The sequence below is a fragment of the Dendroctonus ponderosae genome, unplaced genomic scaffold, assembly GCF_020466585.1.
Source record: "Dendroctonus ponderosae isolate FM_Combo_2020 unplaced genomic scaffold, Dpon_F_20191213v2 Dpon_F_20191213_6, whole genome shotgun sequence".
Classification (NCBI taxonomy): Eukaryota; Metazoa; Arthropoda; class Insecta; order Coleoptera; family Curculionidae; genus Dendroctonus; species Dendroctonus ponderosae.
Window position 1 is genome coordinate 341,121 of NW_026018814.1, and position 17,981 is coordinate 359,101.

General features: G+C 39.4%; 2 protein-coding genes across 2 annotated transcripts in view; one reads left to right on the plus strand and one right to left on the minus strand.

Moving 5' to 3' along the window:
- Positions 1–698: 698 nt before the first annotated feature.
- LOC109546880 lies at positions 699–1,515 on the minus strand. Its single transcript, XM_019918037.2, has 3 exons — positions 1,362–1,515; positions 1,183–1,298; positions 699–1,118 (listed from the first exon to the last, which is right to left on the minus strand). The coding sequence occupies exons 1-3, from the start codon at positions 1,368–1,370 to the stop codon at positions 935–937; spliced, it is 309 nt and encodes a 102-aa protein (XP_019773596.1). The 5' UTR covers positions 1,371–1,515; the 3' UTR covers positions 699–934.
- Positions 1,516–3,548: 2,033 nt separating this feature from the next.
- The window catches only part of LOC109546878 (baculoviral IAP repeat-containing protein 6), a gene marked incomplete at its 3' end in the record, with an annotated part of 36,898 nt that continues 22,465 nt past the window's right edge, over positions 3,549–17,981 (plus strand). The window contains exons 1-31 of the mRNA XM_048667232.1: positions 3,549–3,858; positions 5,167–5,348; positions 5,437–5,568; positions 5,641–5,876; positions 5,939–6,156; positions 6,214–6,435; positions 6,497–6,640; positions 6,740–7,072; positions 7,125–7,778; positions 7,841–8,090; positions 8,213–8,387; positions 8,473–8,784; positions 8,849–9,345; positions 9,403–9,601; positions 9,676–9,919; positions 9,993–10,358; positions 10,437–10,843; positions 10,899–11,237; positions 11,298–11,915; positions 11,974–12,294; positions 13,126–13,360; positions 13,421–14,118; positions 14,646–14,798; positions 14,855–15,119; positions 15,171–15,397; positions 15,452–15,679; positions 15,739–15,949; positions 16,026–16,276; positions 16,762–16,941; positions 16,998–17,238; positions 17,427–17,782. Coding sequence (XP_048523189.1) covers positions 3,660–3,858; positions 5,167–5,348; positions 5,437–5,568; positions 5,641–5,876; positions 5,939–6,156; positions 6,214–6,435; positions 6,497–6,640; positions 6,740–7,072; positions 7,125–7,778; positions 7,841–8,090; positions 8,213–8,387; positions 8,473–8,784; positions 8,849–9,345; positions 9,403–9,601; positions 9,676–9,919; positions 9,993–10,358; positions 10,437–10,843; positions 10,899–11,237; positions 11,298–11,915; positions 11,974–12,294; positions 13,126–13,360; positions 13,421–14,118; positions 14,646–14,798; positions 14,855–15,119; positions 15,171–15,397; positions 15,452–15,679; positions 15,739–15,949; positions 16,026–16,276; positions 16,762–16,941; positions 16,998–17,238; positions 17,427–17,782 — 9,093 coding nt within the window. The remainder of the gene's footprint in view (positions 3,859–5,166; positions 5,349–5,436; positions 5,569–5,640; positions 5,877–5,938; positions 6,157–6,213; positions 6,436–6,496; positions 6,641–6,739; positions 7,073–7,124; positions 7,779–7,840; positions 8,091–8,212; positions 8,388–8,472; positions 8,785–8,848; positions 9,346–9,402; positions 9,602–9,675; positions 9,920–9,992; positions 10,359–10,436; positions 10,844–10,898; positions 11,238–11,297; positions 11,916–11,973; positions 12,295–13,125; positions 13,361–13,420; positions 14,119–14,645; positions 14,799–14,854; positions 15,120–15,170; positions 15,398–15,451; positions 15,680–15,738; positions 15,950–16,025; positions 16,277–16,761; positions 16,942–16,997; positions 17,239–17,426; positions 17,783–17,981) is intronic.

Sequence of the window (17,981 nt, forward strand, 5' to 3'; positions counted from 1 at the left end):
AACAACGTGAGTGAGGAAATTCGAGTAGTTTTGACACAGAAAGCGAAATTTGAATATCAGACATTTAGGTGCAAGATTATGCCAAAATTTCATGTCTTCCGTCCCATTTTTGCTCATTTCTCGGAGGCAAAATGAGCAAGAACGCTCATTTGTACATAATTCTAGAGAGAAATAAATGGCCTTTTTAGAAAGTGATAAGGAAATGCTGGCAGTTTTCTCAAAAAATGCTTGAATTCAAGAAGTTTTAGATTTGCGTGGTTTATTTTTTAATTGCAAAATCCACTTGAACATGACGCTGCTTTTTTCGAAGTTTCTCACGAACTATTCGAGCCACAGAATTCATTTTGGCATCGTTGGATAGAGAATTGAATGGGGGGGGGGCATGACCCCCATGACACCCCCCCCTCTTGGATTTGATTAAACAGAGCTTGCAGTTACGTAAATACTTTAACTTTTAGGCCAACTTTTCCATGCCCACAAAAATCGGGGTTTTGATTCTAAAAGCTCACCAATCAACGTTAGGTTTTCTGCGAACTGTGCGAAATGCGCTGTAAGGGGGAGAAAGTATATACAAGGTGTAACAGATGTTATGTTACTGCTATGTACGAGAAGTTGCATATAGTTTAGACGAAAAATAGTACTTTTATTGCTCCGCCAGCTAGATTGACGCTAAAACAGGTTTTTGAAATAAGCCCCCATAAAAAAAATAAATCTATTGGAATACCTACATTAATAGAAAATCATTAGAGAGTTAAAAACAACTATACATTTTTCGACATTTACTAACCCGAAGAAAAACCACTGAGTACGCAATCGATAAGTACAACAAAATGTCTTTTTAATGCCAGGCATGAGGAAGCCACAGGGTTTTCCCCCCTAACGTGATTTCTTCAAAACATTGTCCTTGTAGTTGTTCTATGAGCATCATTTGCACTTAGCACTTTTTTCCACTACATCCTCCACCACCGCCTCCTCCTGCATTGTCTCCTCCGAAATAGTAATCCAGCGCCTGCTGGGCCACGTATCCCAAAATGAGTGTTTGTATGGGTCTCGGCCCTCCTCCGTTTGGTCGATGATGATGATTATGGTTGTTACTACCTCCGTTACCTCCAGTAAACCTGGTTAAAAGTTACACACAATGCAAGCTTTATAAAGAGACGCATGCTAGTAGTAGTTGCGTACCATCCAAATAAATCGCCAAAAAATCTGGGATTCTTTTTCTCCTCTGCTATCGGCAATGATTCTATCGGATGTACCAAACTGACCAGGCCGATAACGAAAAGAACTAGCAAGCTCATCTAAAGCGTTCCATATTACTTAGTGTTTTTTTATTCAAATTGTTATCTTAATTCATATCTTACCTTAAGCATATTGTCTTTTTTCTAACTATCTCCCATAAACTCATTAATTATCTCGTTTGGTAATTGAATAGAAATTTGTAATATCTTAAGATGCTACTGCTAAATCGGCTACTGATCAGATAATACTGTGCTGTTTGATCGGAGAAATTTTCTTAAGAACCTGATTTCAGCTTGTATTATGTAAGTGGCTTTTGCATGCAGTATGGCACCTAAATTCCAACCAAAAAGAAAGTGAATGAAATATTATTTTATCATTTTGGTTCCTCACTGAAAACAAATTGGACGCTCTTTGGTGAAGTCCAGACTGAGAAGAGCTTAATTGCTGTGTAAATTAAATAAAAAATGTTGCAGCTTCTGAAAGCGGAAGCCAATAAAGGTGATATTGATAACATAAGCCATTTTTCTAGTGAACACATTTTATGGGCGTCTTTTGAAGCTCAAAACATTTTGCTTTCACCTATTTTTTTTTATCAAAATTATCGAAACCGTACAACCCCATTATTCTTCATAATATTTTTCCGCTATCGACTCAAAAAGCGCAAATTTTGATACAACAATAACTATTAACAAAAACCCCTTTTTCTTCGAACGGTTGTAGCAGCTTGCTTTTGTAAAAATGTACACGTTTAATAAGATTTTATTCAAATTATTCAGTTGTTTTAACTGTTTTTCTTAATTACATTTTTCCACTTGAACATGCGAAGTTTCCGAAACGAAAATAGGTAACTAAGAAATTAAATTAAAAAACGTTAAAAAAACACGGGAAATTTGCAGCAATTTTTTGAGTTTACCCTGTGTAATTACAATGGGTTCATTCTCTATTAGATCCAGATGCTAGTTGAAAATGTAAATAAGATTTTTCGTTCCAAAAGAGTTTCGTCGTTGGGTTCAGACCCGAGAACCCAAGCAATCAATTAAAATGTTAAAACCCAAGCAATCACATAAAATGAAAAAAATAGTCGTAGAGTTGATTAAGTTTCCTCTTGATGTGCTTATTTTGTACAGTCTCTTGACTAAATCATTGTAAAAATGGGTCCATTCGCCTTTACATCCTGAAAAGAGTTTCATGCGCACATAAGATTTTTTTCTAATAATGTAAATATTTTGTATGTGAAGTGAATTAAAGTGTAACACAGATAGAAAGAAAAGTGTTACTTTCTTTCTGTGTACTTTCTTGACTAGTTTACAGTTGAAAATCCTTCATTCGCCATTTAATCCAAGTGCAAGTTCGAAGCGCAACTAATGATTTATTGATTTAAAACAGTTTTGTTATTTTGTATGCAAAATAAATCAAAGAGTTTAGAAGAGAGGAAAGTAGTAGTTTTATTTCCGCTTTTTTATTCTTTGTGTATAATCAGTTCAAAGGCGAAATCAGTTCATTCGCCATTAAATCCAAATGCAAATTTTAGTCGCAATTGATGATTTTTTTTTGATTTTGGATGCGAAATAAATTAGTGCTTCATAAAAAATGTAGGGAAAAGTTTTAGTTTTATTTGATTTATTTCTTTCTTTCTGTATACTCTCTTGACTAATTAAGAGTAGAAATCAGCTCTTTCGCCATTTAATTCAAATTCTGTGCACAATTGATGATTTTTCGCTGCTAAATGAGTGAATTAAAGCGTTTCACACGAAATATAGAGAAAAGTTGTATCTTTATTTGAGTTTTTCATTTTTTGTAGTTTGCAGGGAAAACAGTTCATTCGCCATTAAGTCCAACTGTTAATTGATGATTTTTCTTCATGTCTGTTTTATCATTTTGCTTCCGAATTTATTTAACCTGTTACATAATAAATACAAAACAATTGTAGCTGGAATTAAGTTTCGTTTGTATATTTTTATTTCTTTCTTTATATTCTCTTGACTTTAGTTAGTAGTATTAACTAAAGTCAATGTAAAACTGATCAATTTTTTATATAAAGATTTTGACTATTTTCTGAAAGTTTCACCATAAACAATTGTGCTCCCGCTATGAAAGAACATTGACGTACTTTGATAATTATTTCTGCTGGTTTTTTGCCTTTTGTGTTGTCATCCATAGAGTAAGTAAAATAATAATATTTTACTTTCTCTATGTTGTCATCTAGGATTACTAGCCTTACTTGGCAATCGTGAAGTTTACAATCTGTGCAATAGTCTGATACAAGCCGACCAATAGAGGAAAACTCCAGTAACTAAAAACAGTGATTTTTCTGATCGCATGTCAATGTCATTATTGTCACCCGTTCCAAATTGTTAATTTTTTGGTTTAGCTCTCGCGTTTTCATTCTTTAATCGAAAAATTGATAAATGTGATTTTTGATGGCGCAAGATGTGCTTTACGAAATGGCCGAAGATGCGTTCTTGCTGAACGAGGACGGTAACTTAAATACGAACACTGATGTGAAGGAGATTATCTATCATCCGTCCCTCAACGTTATAATAATTTGTACTAATTTTGGTGTAGTTCGGGTTCTAGATGTTAATTCTGGAGTGATTTTGCAATCAACAAATCTAAGCGGTAAGGCCTCGAATACTTTCTAGTTGTACCGCCCTCCAAGATCTGGTTACTCCTCATATGAGCCTTTCTTTCTTAAGGCATACTCATTCATATCGCGTACCTACTAAAATATACTATGACTTAACTATTTGGTGCAATATTGCTTCGCTTTGCTAGCACCCACTGCCCGTTATCGTGCCTTAGTTATTTTAAAAGTTGGGCAAAGGTATCCTAGAAACTTCAGACACCTTTCCAACGACTACTATAAAAGTCATAAACATATTTGCTCTGTAGAGTTAAGTAAATAATTCTACACAGAAAACTCCTGGTTGGAAAATATCAGCAAGTCCTGTGACTTGCTATTTGGTTCAAATATTTTTTGTTACCTTTAACATTTTTTTAAATGCGTTGCCATGTATTTAACTGAGTGCTAAATACCTCTACATATAGCACTGCTGCCGATAAGAGCACTTATTTTTATTGCTTTATGGCTTCAAGAATAGAATATTCCAGAGTGTATTGCCTGTCGAAGGCAAACTCTTGGTACCCATTTCTTATGGCTTCTTCATTCCGCCTTCGTAAAGCAAAGATGACACAAAGTCAAGGTTATTTAGTTAAAAAAGGCATACAAGTTCGATTTTATTCAAAATTGCGAATCCAATCGGAAATACCGACGATTATCTAAATTACGATACGAAATCGACTCGTAATTTAGAGTCACTAATCTAAGCATAAATGGTTAAGCTCAACCGAATTATACCTATGAATTTTAGTCTTAAAAGAGGGCCTTAAAGAACTCGTTGTATCAACAACATAATAAAACACGTTCTGCTTGTGTAAATATATACATCGTTATTTTTTATTTCAATATTTTTTCCCTGATATAAATCTAATACAATTCAACCCATTTTACAGCTGCACGTTTGTGACTTTTTTCGTTTATTTATAAGAATTCATACACACTTCAGAGTGGAGTTTTCAGAGAAGTCCTTATTTTATCTTCTTATGTTCGATTTCCAGATACGAGCTTTCTCGAAAAAAACCGTTGATTATAGTTTCAACTGTTTGATGATTCACTAAATCATCGAATTTTAGGTTTATTTTGCTTTTGAAAGTTACACATTTTGTTTCATCCTTTATCAGGGAAAGAGGTCTGTTATCATATTTGCAACCGTTTTGGAAATGAAATGCTTTCAAGTTTTATCAGTTTGAAGTGAAGTTGAAAAATATTGTTATTCTGAATTAGTTGAGAAAAATAAAATGAAAAAACTTATAGTTTATATAGTATATATATCTATACTTTCGCCCAGAATCAGTATTTTGTTCCAGCAGAAAATGGCCGGAGTATAATATGCAAATACATTCCAATAGAAGACAGAGTTTTAATATGTGACGGGCAATCGATTGGTGTAAGAACCGACTATAATGGAGTGTTGCTATTAGAGAGCATTTTGCAAAAGGGCTTAACCGATCCCACCGAGAATGTCAAGATTGAGCTGTCGATGTTAGAGGCGAGTTAGAATCACTACTGCATGTTCTATACAATAGGCGATTGTTGACATTATGGTATGGAAATAATAGCTTGTATCTCTTTTATAGGCTGCGTTCCTTAAGCAATGTGTGGCCCATTCGACGCATGGTAAGAGCCTTAAGTTATACACCGAATTGCAAACCGTAGTGGAAGCTGTTCACCATTCAAATAAAGACAAACGTGGAATCAAATCGCAAAAAGTAAGATTATTTTGGTTGTTTAAATTAGCTTCTTAGAGGCTAAATGTACAACAAACCTTTGTGCTGTTTTAGTGGAAGACTGTTTGCATTACACTACCGATAGGAGAACTGAAGCAGATAATGTCCGCGCTAGTGAAGGAGTTAATAGCCCAAAAAGTGCACAATCCTTTATTGCAAGTGGCCTCGGCGGTTATGGAACGGATATGGGAATTGATGGGCGAGCCGACCAATGCCGGCGATAAAAGAATGATGGCAAGTGAAGCCAGAAGGCGTGAAACGTTCTCACAATGGCCTCACATGGACTACAAGTGAGTGTTTGAGGACTTGATCGTTTTTCCATTGAGGAACCCAATGCTCGTTATATTTACAGATGGGCTTTACCCGAGCAAATGGCACAAGCTGGTTTCTATCACCAACCAAACACAGCAGGAGACGATAGAGCTATGTGTTTTACGTGTACAGTTTGTCTTGTCAGTTGGGAGCGAACTGATGAGCCATGGAGCGAACATGAAAGGCATTCGCCGACTTGTCCGTTTGTTATAGGCGAATATACTCAAAATGTTCCGATTTCCGTGTCAAAAGCTACAGGTAGGTAATCATGTTTAAATTGTCGCATGTGCAGCTCAAATTATGATTATTCTACAGGGCCCGCAATAGATGCAACATTTCGCGGCAACAATATAGAACTAATAGGAACTAGCAGCATTCCCAAATTTCTTCCCACCTCTACAAATGATGGACTTATTTCTGTATTTGACGTGTCTGGGAAAATCGAACGCACGCATTCGTTCTTTGTGACTCACTTTGATTCGCATATTTTGGAAAAACTGACTCATGACTTTGGATCAGGCTTTTGGAACGATGAAAGTACAGAAACGCATCTTTTCCGTGATGGGATGCATTCTAAAGTGTACATTTTGGTTTCCAGAAAAAGTCTCAGTTCATAAACGTGTGACTGCCTTGTCGATTGTCAGTGATAAAGCTGCAAAGGAAAAAGCTGTGACTAAATCTGTTCGACCCACCATCATTTGTGGCATCACCATTTCACAGAAGTTCGACAAAAACTCGCAAGGTAAAATTCTAAATACTCGGGGCGAAAACCGCGTTCCAGTATGCGCTGCATGTTATAAGGTTTATCAATTTTCTACTAAAAATGCCTTTATTCTTGCAGACAATAACGTTATAGAGCCAACATTGCAGCCAACAGATATTTTTGGGTTTTTAAAAGTCATTAGAGGAACTGATCTGGATCGCGACGTAAACAACACAACGGGCGTTTATCTGGTGGTTTATGACTTTATGTTTAATAAAGAACAAGAGGAGCCGGAGGACAAAAGTGATAACAGCAAGCAAAGTGAAATCGATTGTGATAAACAGGTCACTAACGCCCCGTTGGCTTACAATCATATTTCACTGATTGACATCGACTCTTCTGATTTGAGCAAAAAGGACGAATACGTGCTATTGAAAGAACTGACTTCGTTTTATAAAACCTTAATTCCAGGTAGTTTATGATTTATCCAAAACTAAGCTGGACTAATTCTGATCATTTTCAGGAGAAAGTGATTCAGTTTTTCTGCCTCCCGTCACAAAGACGAACGATTCTCCAAAGAAAAACCATACCGGACCTAGATTATTAACAGTCGACATTAATAACAGTGAGGCGGATTTTGTTTCTGCTAGTGACATGCTGGGGTTTTTGCCGCCGTATCAACCCGATTCGAATGAAACCAGTATATCCGACCACATTGTGGATTTGAAGAACAATCAATCAAATAAAAGATTGAATTACTCTAGAACGGTTCAGTGCATTTCGCTGCCAGTTGGTTGCAAGAGGTGCAAAGGCGTGCAAATAAAAAGCATACTAACCACTCAAGATGGGGCTCACATACTGGTAACAGTATGTAGTACTTCGGCACATTTTCTCATAGTGTATGCATTAAACTTTTCAAACAAAATGGTTACAATTGATGAGAATTATTTAAATGTAAGACACATGGTGCCGGAGGAGAAACCGGTTGAGATCAGTTTGCTACCCAGTTTGGATAAATTAAAAATGCCGTTTGCGAAACTCGAAAATGGTATAGAAGGAAATGTGATTATTGTTTGCGCAGATGGAGCTGTGAGAATCATAGAATTATCCACTCTCAAAACGGCTTGCATAGCGAAAATTGATGACAAAAAGTTTGTGTCTGCAGTATATTGTAATAGTAAGTGTTTATATTGTTCGTTTTTTTTTTGTTTTAATACATGTTTGTTTTCTTTTTGCTAGGTTTAGACCGATTATGTGTATCGACAAGTGAAGGTTCTTTACATTTCTATGAACTAAATGAGGGCGACTACGAGTCAACGGATGATCATGAGGAAGACGATATTTTCCCTCTCAATGCTGATCAATCAGTGAAAGACATGTCAGCAGTGGAAAAGTTGGATATAATCAGATGCTTCAAAGAGCCACCAGCTCCCATTCCACTGAAAGACTTGAAGACACTGCAGAAGCTCACCCTTTTTTCGCCTGTCAGGTAAATTTATAGTATTTGCCTAGTTGTGTATAAGGAAACATCGCAACAGTTAAGTTTAGAACTGTACAATTTTGCAATTTGTTTCCTGCAAATTGATAAGTTATAAAGTTGTAATATTGTAGGTCCGGTTATAATGTGACGGTGCCTCCTTGTTGGAGCGAATTTCAGCAGGCAATGAGACAAAGGAGGAATACTTCCATCATAAATACTGAATCGTCTACGAAAACGTGGAGGCTTCAAACCGATACCACTACATGGGAGGAGCATATCTTTGAAATCGCACTTCCAACCCCCGTGGTAAATATAGCGAACAACTTCTGATGTTCTCTTTTTTCCCCAGTTTGGTTTGTTAGTGGCGTCATTTCGGCATAATTTGTTTCAGCATTTAGGCCATGTAGATGTTCATTTTACTTTGCAAAGTGGTTGCACCAAACCGCGTGTCGAAGTGTCTCTTTTACGACAGTCGAAAGGTGGGATCGGACGACGGCATGGCAAAGATGTAAAGTTTTCGGTAGATGATTCAGTGACGATCGATATGCTAAGGCGACTGGAAAATCCGGTAGTTTCGGAGGAATATTTGCGAGCACATAATGCAGACCTTCTAGTAGGGCCAGTCAGTATTGGTCAATATTTGGATTTAACCGATCAAAGTGGGATTGTAACTCTCACTAGTCCTCGCTTATTTAAAGTTAAGGTATTTATGACCACTTGATTAGCTTGAAACTGTAATCAAGTTAAATTGAATTGATTCATTGTAGGTGAGGAATTTATTGTTGCACATAAGAGCAGTGTTCGACAAAGACGCGAAAAAGCCTAAAGACTCCAAAGGCAACGTAGTAATGGATAAGCTGGGCATTCCAACGAGAAAAAATACGCAGTATTTAGGGTGTGATTGCATTCATGAGCTAAGCATAGCTCTTTACGGGCCGTCAGAGAACCCACAGATAATTCACGAGAGAATCATGCGAAATCTAATGCTGGACTCGAATGTATTCGTGCAATCGTTACTCAATTCGATTATAACAAGTAATAATCGGGAAACTCATCAGAAGGCTTTAGATATATTGAATTGGATAGCTTCTATCAAATTGGTGCCAAGCAAACGCTATTCTGTCATCTCTCCGGACGAGCAAGTGGAACTTATATTTACCCTTTGCATTGACGAAAATATGCTTGGATTACTGCGGAAATGTTTATTACGGGGCAGTCGCAGTATTGCTCACAATTGTATGTTGTTCCTGCTAACGTGTTCTCGGTAAGGGAAACTATTAATGATTTACCATTTGAGTTTATTATGAGCAATGATTTCTAGCGAAACCAAAAATATCAGTGATTCTTTCGGCAACCAATTCGATAACGTCGTTCTGCGGAACTTGTTAACAATTATGACCGATATCAAACAAGTGAAATCACCGCTGGCGTTGCAGTGGCTGTTTGCGCTTCTTCTAAAGATGACTAAAAAAGACACCGAACAACTCGTCGGAGATAAATGCATCTCGCTTCTCAAAGAAGTGAGTAAACTCCGTGTCGAATTTATTGTTTGATAATTTTAGTGAAACAGCTAAAAAGTTTTCTCTTGCTTTAGACTGCGGACGAATTAATCAAACGATCGAATCCGTTCCACTTGCTACTACGTAGTCGCTATGGTCTGTATGGTTTACCTACGGAACCTGAGATATTCGACATTGAACCTCCGACCTTTGTCAAGGATTCTTGTACAAATTCGTATTACAACTTCACTTCAACCGCACAAAATGCTGTTCCTGCCACTGAGGCTTCAGGCATTATTATCGGCCCTGACTATACACAGGAAGTGCCGCAAAAAACTGGTAAGATTCACATTTCAAAATTGAAATAAACACGTGTCTGTAGGATGATTTTTGATTTAATCAATTTTTCCAGATTCCCCTCCGCGGGACACAATCAAAGAGAATAAATTGAAAAATAAACACATCTTTTTCCCGAGGCCCATCAAAGGGTTGATCGAGGCCGAGCCGCTGCACTTTTCGTGTATAAATACGAGCGAGGGAACCCGAATTGAAATGGCCGATTCTGTGAATGCCACCATGCAAACCGCAGTAAATAACATTTTCCCGATCGTTCTGGCTGCCACTCAACCGACGCAAAAAGAAACGAAAAAGGAAGATTTTCAATCCTTCGTTCAAAAGTACATGGACACAAGTCCATGTTTCAGTTCCCACTTAAATGATATTATTGAGAATAACTTTGCTATGAGCAAAGCGTTTGAGGAAGCGGAACAAAAGATGGGTAAGTAAAGCAAAGCCTGGTAATAGAAGGATAGAAGGAAAATTCACAAGCGGCATTGAGCAAAAGACCAATTTTCAGCAATGGCCTACAAGAATCTTTTCGACTATAATAAGTCAATAAACAGCCAAAGCACATCGAGTGTCCCAATTAATCAAGCGACTACAGAGAACGCACAGGAACAAGCGATGATAAAAAGTTGCAACTTACCGTGGCAACAATTGTTAGTTCCGCCAGCGAAACAAGTAATCGTCGTAGAACGGATGCATTCTGGAGCAAAGCGTCACGTGATTTTGGATTTTGGCGATTCGGTGTCCTTAACAGACATCATTATACCATCATGTTCGGACTTGGTATCGTTAACCATAGACGTGTGGCTGTTTGGCGAAGAAGTTGATTCAGTTCGATTAGTCACCTCATCCGATATCGGAACCAAGAATTTGATTTTAAATGACTTGCAACCGCCACCGCTTTGCAGATTTATGAGAGTAAGTACAGGGATGAGAAACGCTTTAAACTAGTTGCTGTAATATTCGACTTTAGGTGACTCTGGTGGGCCGATATGGAATGTCAACTACTAGATGTCGAATTCCTCTGGGGTATTTCTATGGCCATGTGATTATCTTGCCTGAAGACGTGCCTGGTGACATTTACATTAAGCCGCGGAACTATGAAAAACAGCTCGGAGTTCTGTCTAAGCTTCTGGAGGATATCAGTTGCCGATACAGTTTGGTTTGTTCCAAGCTCAAGGATTACCTTCAGCCATTCCTGATAGCTGACGTGAAAAACACTTGCCATTTATCCAGCTACTTACGCACTACGCAGAGTTCCTATAGGACTGGCTCGAAAACGGATGAACAGAAATTAATCAGTGCCTATACGGTGCGCGAAATCACCGCCAAGATAATTGAAATAGAGAATTGCATTAATTTCGTTTTACAGGACGCTGTCACCTACCAACTCCAAATGAACACCGTTCGAAATGTGATGTCCAGAATTGAGGAAGGCATGACGCAATCAGCCTCTAGTGACTCGGGATCCGTTGAAGCAACTGTTTCCACAGACAAACTGAATTTCATCGCAGAAGGCTTACTTGAAGTACTACTATCAGTTGATAAAACTGCTCAACTTCCGCAAGACCTTTGCCAACACCTTTTCAAAGGCCTTTGCGTTTCTGAGCCAGCCCGAATCCAGTTGCTGGGGGCAATGTTTTTAGAAAAATCTTCCGGCTCGAGCTTGTTTTGGGGAAACTTTCTGGCCGACACTCTAGTCGAGTTGTTTTCTACGTCTAGCAACTCAGTGGTTCAACAGGACCGCTTATTCGTGTTACTGATCTATCTGAGCAGGAAGAGTCCGGAGAACTCTGCCAAAATTGATGCTGCTATGAGAGTGGTCTATAAAACACTGAAACCCATCGAAACTAACAGATCTTTGCTATTGGCGGTGAATGTTGATTTACCATTTTTGTCATGGCTGTTAATGTATCTTTCGCTGCAACTCACATTTGACAAAAGAGAGGATGATCGATGGGAATGGGTTCATAACGAAATTACTTCAAAGGTGACTTAATTCCAGCAACTTTTCGTGGTAACGGAGACATTGAAAGTTCTTTTTTCAGCTCTCAACGACCCCAAGTGCTGATTCGCAGGCAAAAGTTAAAATTTTAGGATCGTGGAAGAACAACACTTCATGGTCAACGGTAAAAGAGTTCAAAACGAGCAAAGGTGGAATTTTTAAAAAGACACCTGGAGCGGAAGCGAGTCCTGCCGAAGACAAATTGTGGGATCCAACGTCGCTCATTGACTTAATGCGGGTGCCACAAAGCAAGCCACAATTTGTCGACACCGCTCATTGCTTGGCAGTGGCGAGGCTTTTGCTAAAGTTCATCAACTCTATGGACCATTCAGCTAGCGCGGACATGATGATTTTGTCATTTAAGGTAAATATGTGTTTGTAATATTGTAAAAAAACGTGCAAAGTCGCGAATAATCGCATTGGGTGTATCCTCAGTGAAGAAGAAACCGCCAACAAACTGGAAAACTTATTAAGAACGGAAAATTAAGGGGGTCGTGTGTGGCAGGTATTACAGAAAATTATTTTGGAAAAGGATATGTTTCCCGAAGATTGATTCCAATGAATGTATCAAAATTCTGAAAAACTTCCATTCGTTAGGTTTCTGGAATGAAAACAGTGCATATTTTTCTGGACTAATTTTGACTGTCCGCTCTCGGACACCTGCGGCACTTTCATACTTTCCGGTTCTCCCAAACAAGAAACAAAGAAAATACTGGGCGAAACTTGTATAGAAAAAAACACATTCTAATTTCTTCAATTTGCACTTTGTGTTCGGATCTATAGTTCCGTTTTTTCCAGTTTCAGTCGCAGTTGCTAACTTTGTTCAAATTACATCGAATTGCGCCATGAAACACTATTTTCTTGTTTATAGATTACTTTGCACGTTTTCCCCTTGTACTCTTCATAAATCAAGTCATTCCTGGGTTTGTTAAATTAATGATTTTTTTTAACTATCTGTTATTTGAGAAAAACTGATGATGGTGGAAAAACACACCGAAACGTATTTTAATTGATAAATAGAGACAATAAATGACTGAAACCCAGGAATGAATTTTGATTTGGAATTGAAACACAGTCAGGAAAGTATATACAACTCTTGGAATGGAACATGGAATTATAAATGGCTTGTTTTTTTATCAGAACTCGTTAAGGTTTATCCTGTTCATATTACTGATTGTATGTGTATTTTTTGCAGATTATATCAAAACTAGCAACAATGGCCAAACTGCAACTATGGCAATTGTTAACGGAATCCCAGCTGTTGAATCTGATACACTTTACACTAGCTTGTAAAGTCCACTGGGCCCCATTTGCTCTTTTATGCTTCTTGCAAGATGCCTTAGATTTGCAGATTGAGGATCTGGCTGAGGTTATGGAAGTAGATAGGGAGGGGGCGTCAAGTTCATCCTGGGGTTCTTCTACAGTAAATGGTAAATATTGAGTTATTCCAACAACTATCGCGGCTAACTAACGTAACTGAAAATTTGCAGAACTTGCTAATGAAGACGATAGTGATACCAGCGATAAAGCCAATTCAAGTTTAGACTCATCCGATGCGTCAAAGACGAAATCGAAACCTATGAATAATTTGTCATTTCCGCCACTGCCCTCTGTATTTGAAACCGATTCCAACGATTCGGACATTGAGGAAGTCTTGGAGACCTTTGAGAAAGTGAAGCCTGCCGTTCAGATGCCGGCTAAATTAACCTTTGATAACTCAAAATTTCAAGTTTCCGCACTACCGACCACATGCACTACAATTGATGCGCGCTTAGAAATTGGCCTCAGCTCGATGTCTGAAATAGGCCTACAAAGACTTACGACTGCAAACACGCACAAACTGCTACAGAATGTTTTAGAAGATCGATTCGTAGAGACGGAATGCGGTCTGTTGCCCTGGCCCGAACAGGTCGACCTATTCGCCGCCGAATCTACCGTTCAGAACGCTGCGCAAATGTTATCCTATTGTTTCGACCAACTTTTAAACAAACTCCAGACTATGAATCCCGATCAGATAGAAGATGTTTTGCATCTGTGGGTCACGCTCAACTGTATCAAACGCGATTCGAAGTTCGACTCTTCCGCCACGCCGATCATACAGATTCAGGCAGAGCCGGTTGTTGGTCTGATCTCCGCCTTGGCGTGGACTCCAGGATTATCATTGAAGGCATGGTGTCTCGGATTGCAGGTGAGATCTTTTTCAAATAAAAATCCAGTTATTGAAACATTATAAAAGTTTAGGAATGTTTTCCGGGCTTTGAAGCCGTGGTCTATGGGAATTTCTTCCTGACGTTTCGTCCACAACTGCGCTGGACATTATCAAAGGCGATGAAGCAGTGGGCGAAGTGATCTCCCGTGCTTTCCGACAAAGACTGGTTCAACTACGGGATCCCCTGTGGCCGCATAAATACGACAGAGGATCCAGTCTTAGTCGGAAAGCACGGGAGATCACTTCGCCCACTGCCTCATCGCCTTTGATAATGTCCACCGCAGCTGTGGACAAAACGTCCGGAAGAAATTCCCATAGACCACGGCTTCAAAGCCCGGAAAACATTCCTAAATGTGATTTAACCGGCCGTGAAAGCCTTCATAGTATTATAAAAGTTATTACAAAATGCTTGTTTGACTAAATTTGATCCAGTTTGTACACATCCACTTGCTCCCCTTATTAAAGTAGGAATTTTGGTGTGCACAGTCAACTAATTGATGTTTTAGGCCTTAACGTTAGTGTGCAATGCCGGTTGGGATGGTGGTTCTTCATTTTCCGCAACTGGAATGCTGAGCACAATTGTCAATCACCGGGACTTTGTGCAATTGTTTGTAAATTTCCTGTCCGGAAGTGGGATTGCATTTAGAGAAACAGGCGCGGTAAGTGGAGATTGAAGAAACCAATAAACATCACGCTGGCAAGTTTTCCGTTCTAGGCCGGGCCTACGTTGTGCAAGGCGTTGCACGATTTCCTTGTAAGACTTCAAGTTAGATGTGATATAGTAAGCCAGTGCAGTAAATTAGGTAACTTATTAAAGACTGTAATGTTAAATGTGGTGTACCAATTGTCGCGACCCGGTGGTCCCATATTTACGCGATTGGGCCCTTTGGATGCCCAATGTAAACTGTTCCAGTCAATATTGTACTTGGATTTTACCAATATTGATATCAGCATTGGAATGAGCACACTGGAGAGTGCATGTAAGTTTCATGGAGCTGAATAATCAACATACTAAGGATGCCTTTTTGCAGCACTTCTACTCAATCACTATTTTACGAGTATTGACAATGTGAAATGCTTACCAATAGGCGATAAGCGGTCTATTTGGAACAATAACTTCAGCGATATCTTTGCTGGTGTGCTCGGCACAGATGCCACCAAGCCGGAAAGGTCCGTGTCCTATGAAGATTTGCTAATAAATTTATTGAAACTGTTCGGAAAGCTGGCACAAACTCCGATGGTATACAACAGCAATTCTGTGAGTGCTTCAATGTTTTTTACATTTAGTTTTTATTTTTTATGCACGTTTCAGTCGGGCCGCGCGACGAACTTATCAGAACCATCGGCATTTTCACAAACCGACGAATCGAAAGCAGAGCAAATTAATCAATTTCATGCCGACAACTTACCGTCCCAACTGGTCACGCCGTTTTTTGCCGATACTGTTTTACAGCACCACCCAACGATTATTTCCCTTTGTAAGTGCTTGGCCAGCTCTAAAAGGTCAAGATTCGATACATCTTCAGACGTACCGTTGAAGGTAGGTTTGCTTATTATTGACTAATCTCGATTCAATTAGAATGCTTTTCTTCCCTGTAGAATATTCTAAGTTTTTCGGAGCCCACCTCCGTAGAGGAAGCGATCTTCCAATTTCTCTGTACTCTGGTCAAGAAAGCTACCCGAAGGGAACTGGTGATGGAACCACTTTTGATGTTCCTCTCACAAAAACCTGATTTAAATCGGCTTCTTACTCACTTTATACATCAAGTACTTGACAATGAGGAGGCTGTGGCCTGTTTCTACAATGCTGGTAACTATTGTTTGATTCGAATATAAGCCATCTCGTCAGTCAGTTGCGAGTGCATTACATTCTCCGGCTTTTCCAGGTGGCATCCAGAGTCTGGCTTCGAATGTAGTGAGCAGCATTAATGTGTCCAGCAGCGTATCGAAACGCGGCACAATAACAACTGTGTTAGAATTTTTCAACAAAGGCAGCTCATACCAACATGAAAACGAGGATCCCACTCACAAGAGCTGCCAAAATACCCCTGAACTGTGTGGTTTGATTAATTTTGCCCCCTCGTGTACCATTACGTGCCAATCGATCACGTCTCAGCCTGCAGATGTATTAATTCAGGTACGTATTCATGCTAGCAAGTGAATTTAGTGCAACCGTTTTATTTATTGATATGTTCATGTTGGCGTTGTCTTGTCCTGAGCGTTTTGCTGTTGCAGATCTTTCTTTTAAATGAAGCGTAAAACCAAATCAAAATCATTTGATAATCACAGTCATTCCGATTTATTTTCCTGACTGCGTGTACTTGTTATGATATTCTTATCTTTCCTGGGTCTCAGTCAAAGTGTGAAGTAAACATTTTTTGAATTACGTTTCGGCGAGAGAACAGCGCCATCATCAGATTTAAAATTTACACAATTGGTAACAATTATTTGATTCTATTATCTTGTTCGTATCTTTTATGTCGGTGCATACTTGCAATATAAAGAGTGTTTTGCTTTACTTTACTAATGCGGCTCAATATCGAGTTACTTTTTGCAAGAGTCTTGCCCGACTCGCTCATCACCAATTCTTGTTATATACGATTAAACTTGTGTTTTGCACAGGGTGGATCTGGAGTGACACATAGAAGATCTCGATCGGCACTCTGGTCTCACAATTTGTACCAAGACGAAACCCACACGGATCTACTGCTTGAGCTGCCTACTGCAGTGCTGCTGAAGGAAGTTCAACTTCAACCTCACGCGAGCAGTCTTGCCACATGCCCTTCATATGTTGCGATCGAGGTAATTGCCCGATTTTATAATACTGAATTGATCGAATCTCGATTTTATGTATGCAGACTTCAGCTGATGGACCACGCGGACTGGTGCCAGCCTGCTATCCGTTAGCGACCAGTGGCATGACTTCTATCCGCCTGGGGCTTCCGAGTCCCAAAGTTGTTAATTGCGTGCTAATAAGGCTGTACAAACCGAAAGTCGGAAACACTGTTGGATTGGTGCAAATTCGCTTGTTGGGTAGTTGTGTATTTGGGCGTACTAGCCTAGGTGAACTTGATGAAGAATATTGCAATCTCGGCTCGTGTAAGCACCACATACTATATGCTGACTATGGGGAAAATGTTCGGAAGTGCTCGCTTGGAGTGTTTGCACCGTCAATGGTCTAATAATCCAGCACTTCAAGCCAGCACTCTCTCTGAACAAATTTCTACTGGCGTTGCCTTAATAACCGCAAAACGAGCAGCATTTTCAAATAATTTGCTTCCTTTTAGCGGGCATCCTGTTACTTCACGGTTGCTTTATGGTGGCAGTCGATCCGCAATTACGACGACAAATCGTGGAGTCGGCGTCGCTGGTGCCGAATTTCCTAAACACCTGTTGCAGTATGCTTTTGGTTCCTTCGCAGATGTATCCCGGGGAGTTGCCCTATTTGGAAAGTGTGCTCAGAGAATTGTCGCTTTTTAGCCCCGAAAATGGCATGGCGACAATACGAAACCTGTTGGACAATCGCTTAAGCATAGTGGAGCCCATGTTGACCTTAGCTTTCAGGTTGCAGGATAAAGTAATCGAAAACATTCCGGGATCGCAGTCCGCCTGCGAATTGCTGTACCAGATCTTGGAGCATCAGGTAGGAACAGTGTTTATCAAGCGTGTCAAACTCAAAAGCCCATGTCCCATGCATCCGTTTGTACGATGATACGAAAGTGTTTCTATTGGTTGATTAGCATGGGCGACAACGGATAGTCCGGTGGAAAGAACACGTCCAATTCAAAACATCCATTCGCATACGGGGTATCAGCCGGACCGGTAATTAACACCTAGAAAAT

Bases quoted from the DNA above. Each gene is read 5' to 3' on its own strand.
- LOC109546880 (XM_019918037.2), bottom strand. The intron at 1,119-1,182 runs GTACGCAACTAC...ACTTTTAACCAG, and splicing joins TTTGGCGATTTATTTGGATG to GTTTACTGGAGGTAACGGAG.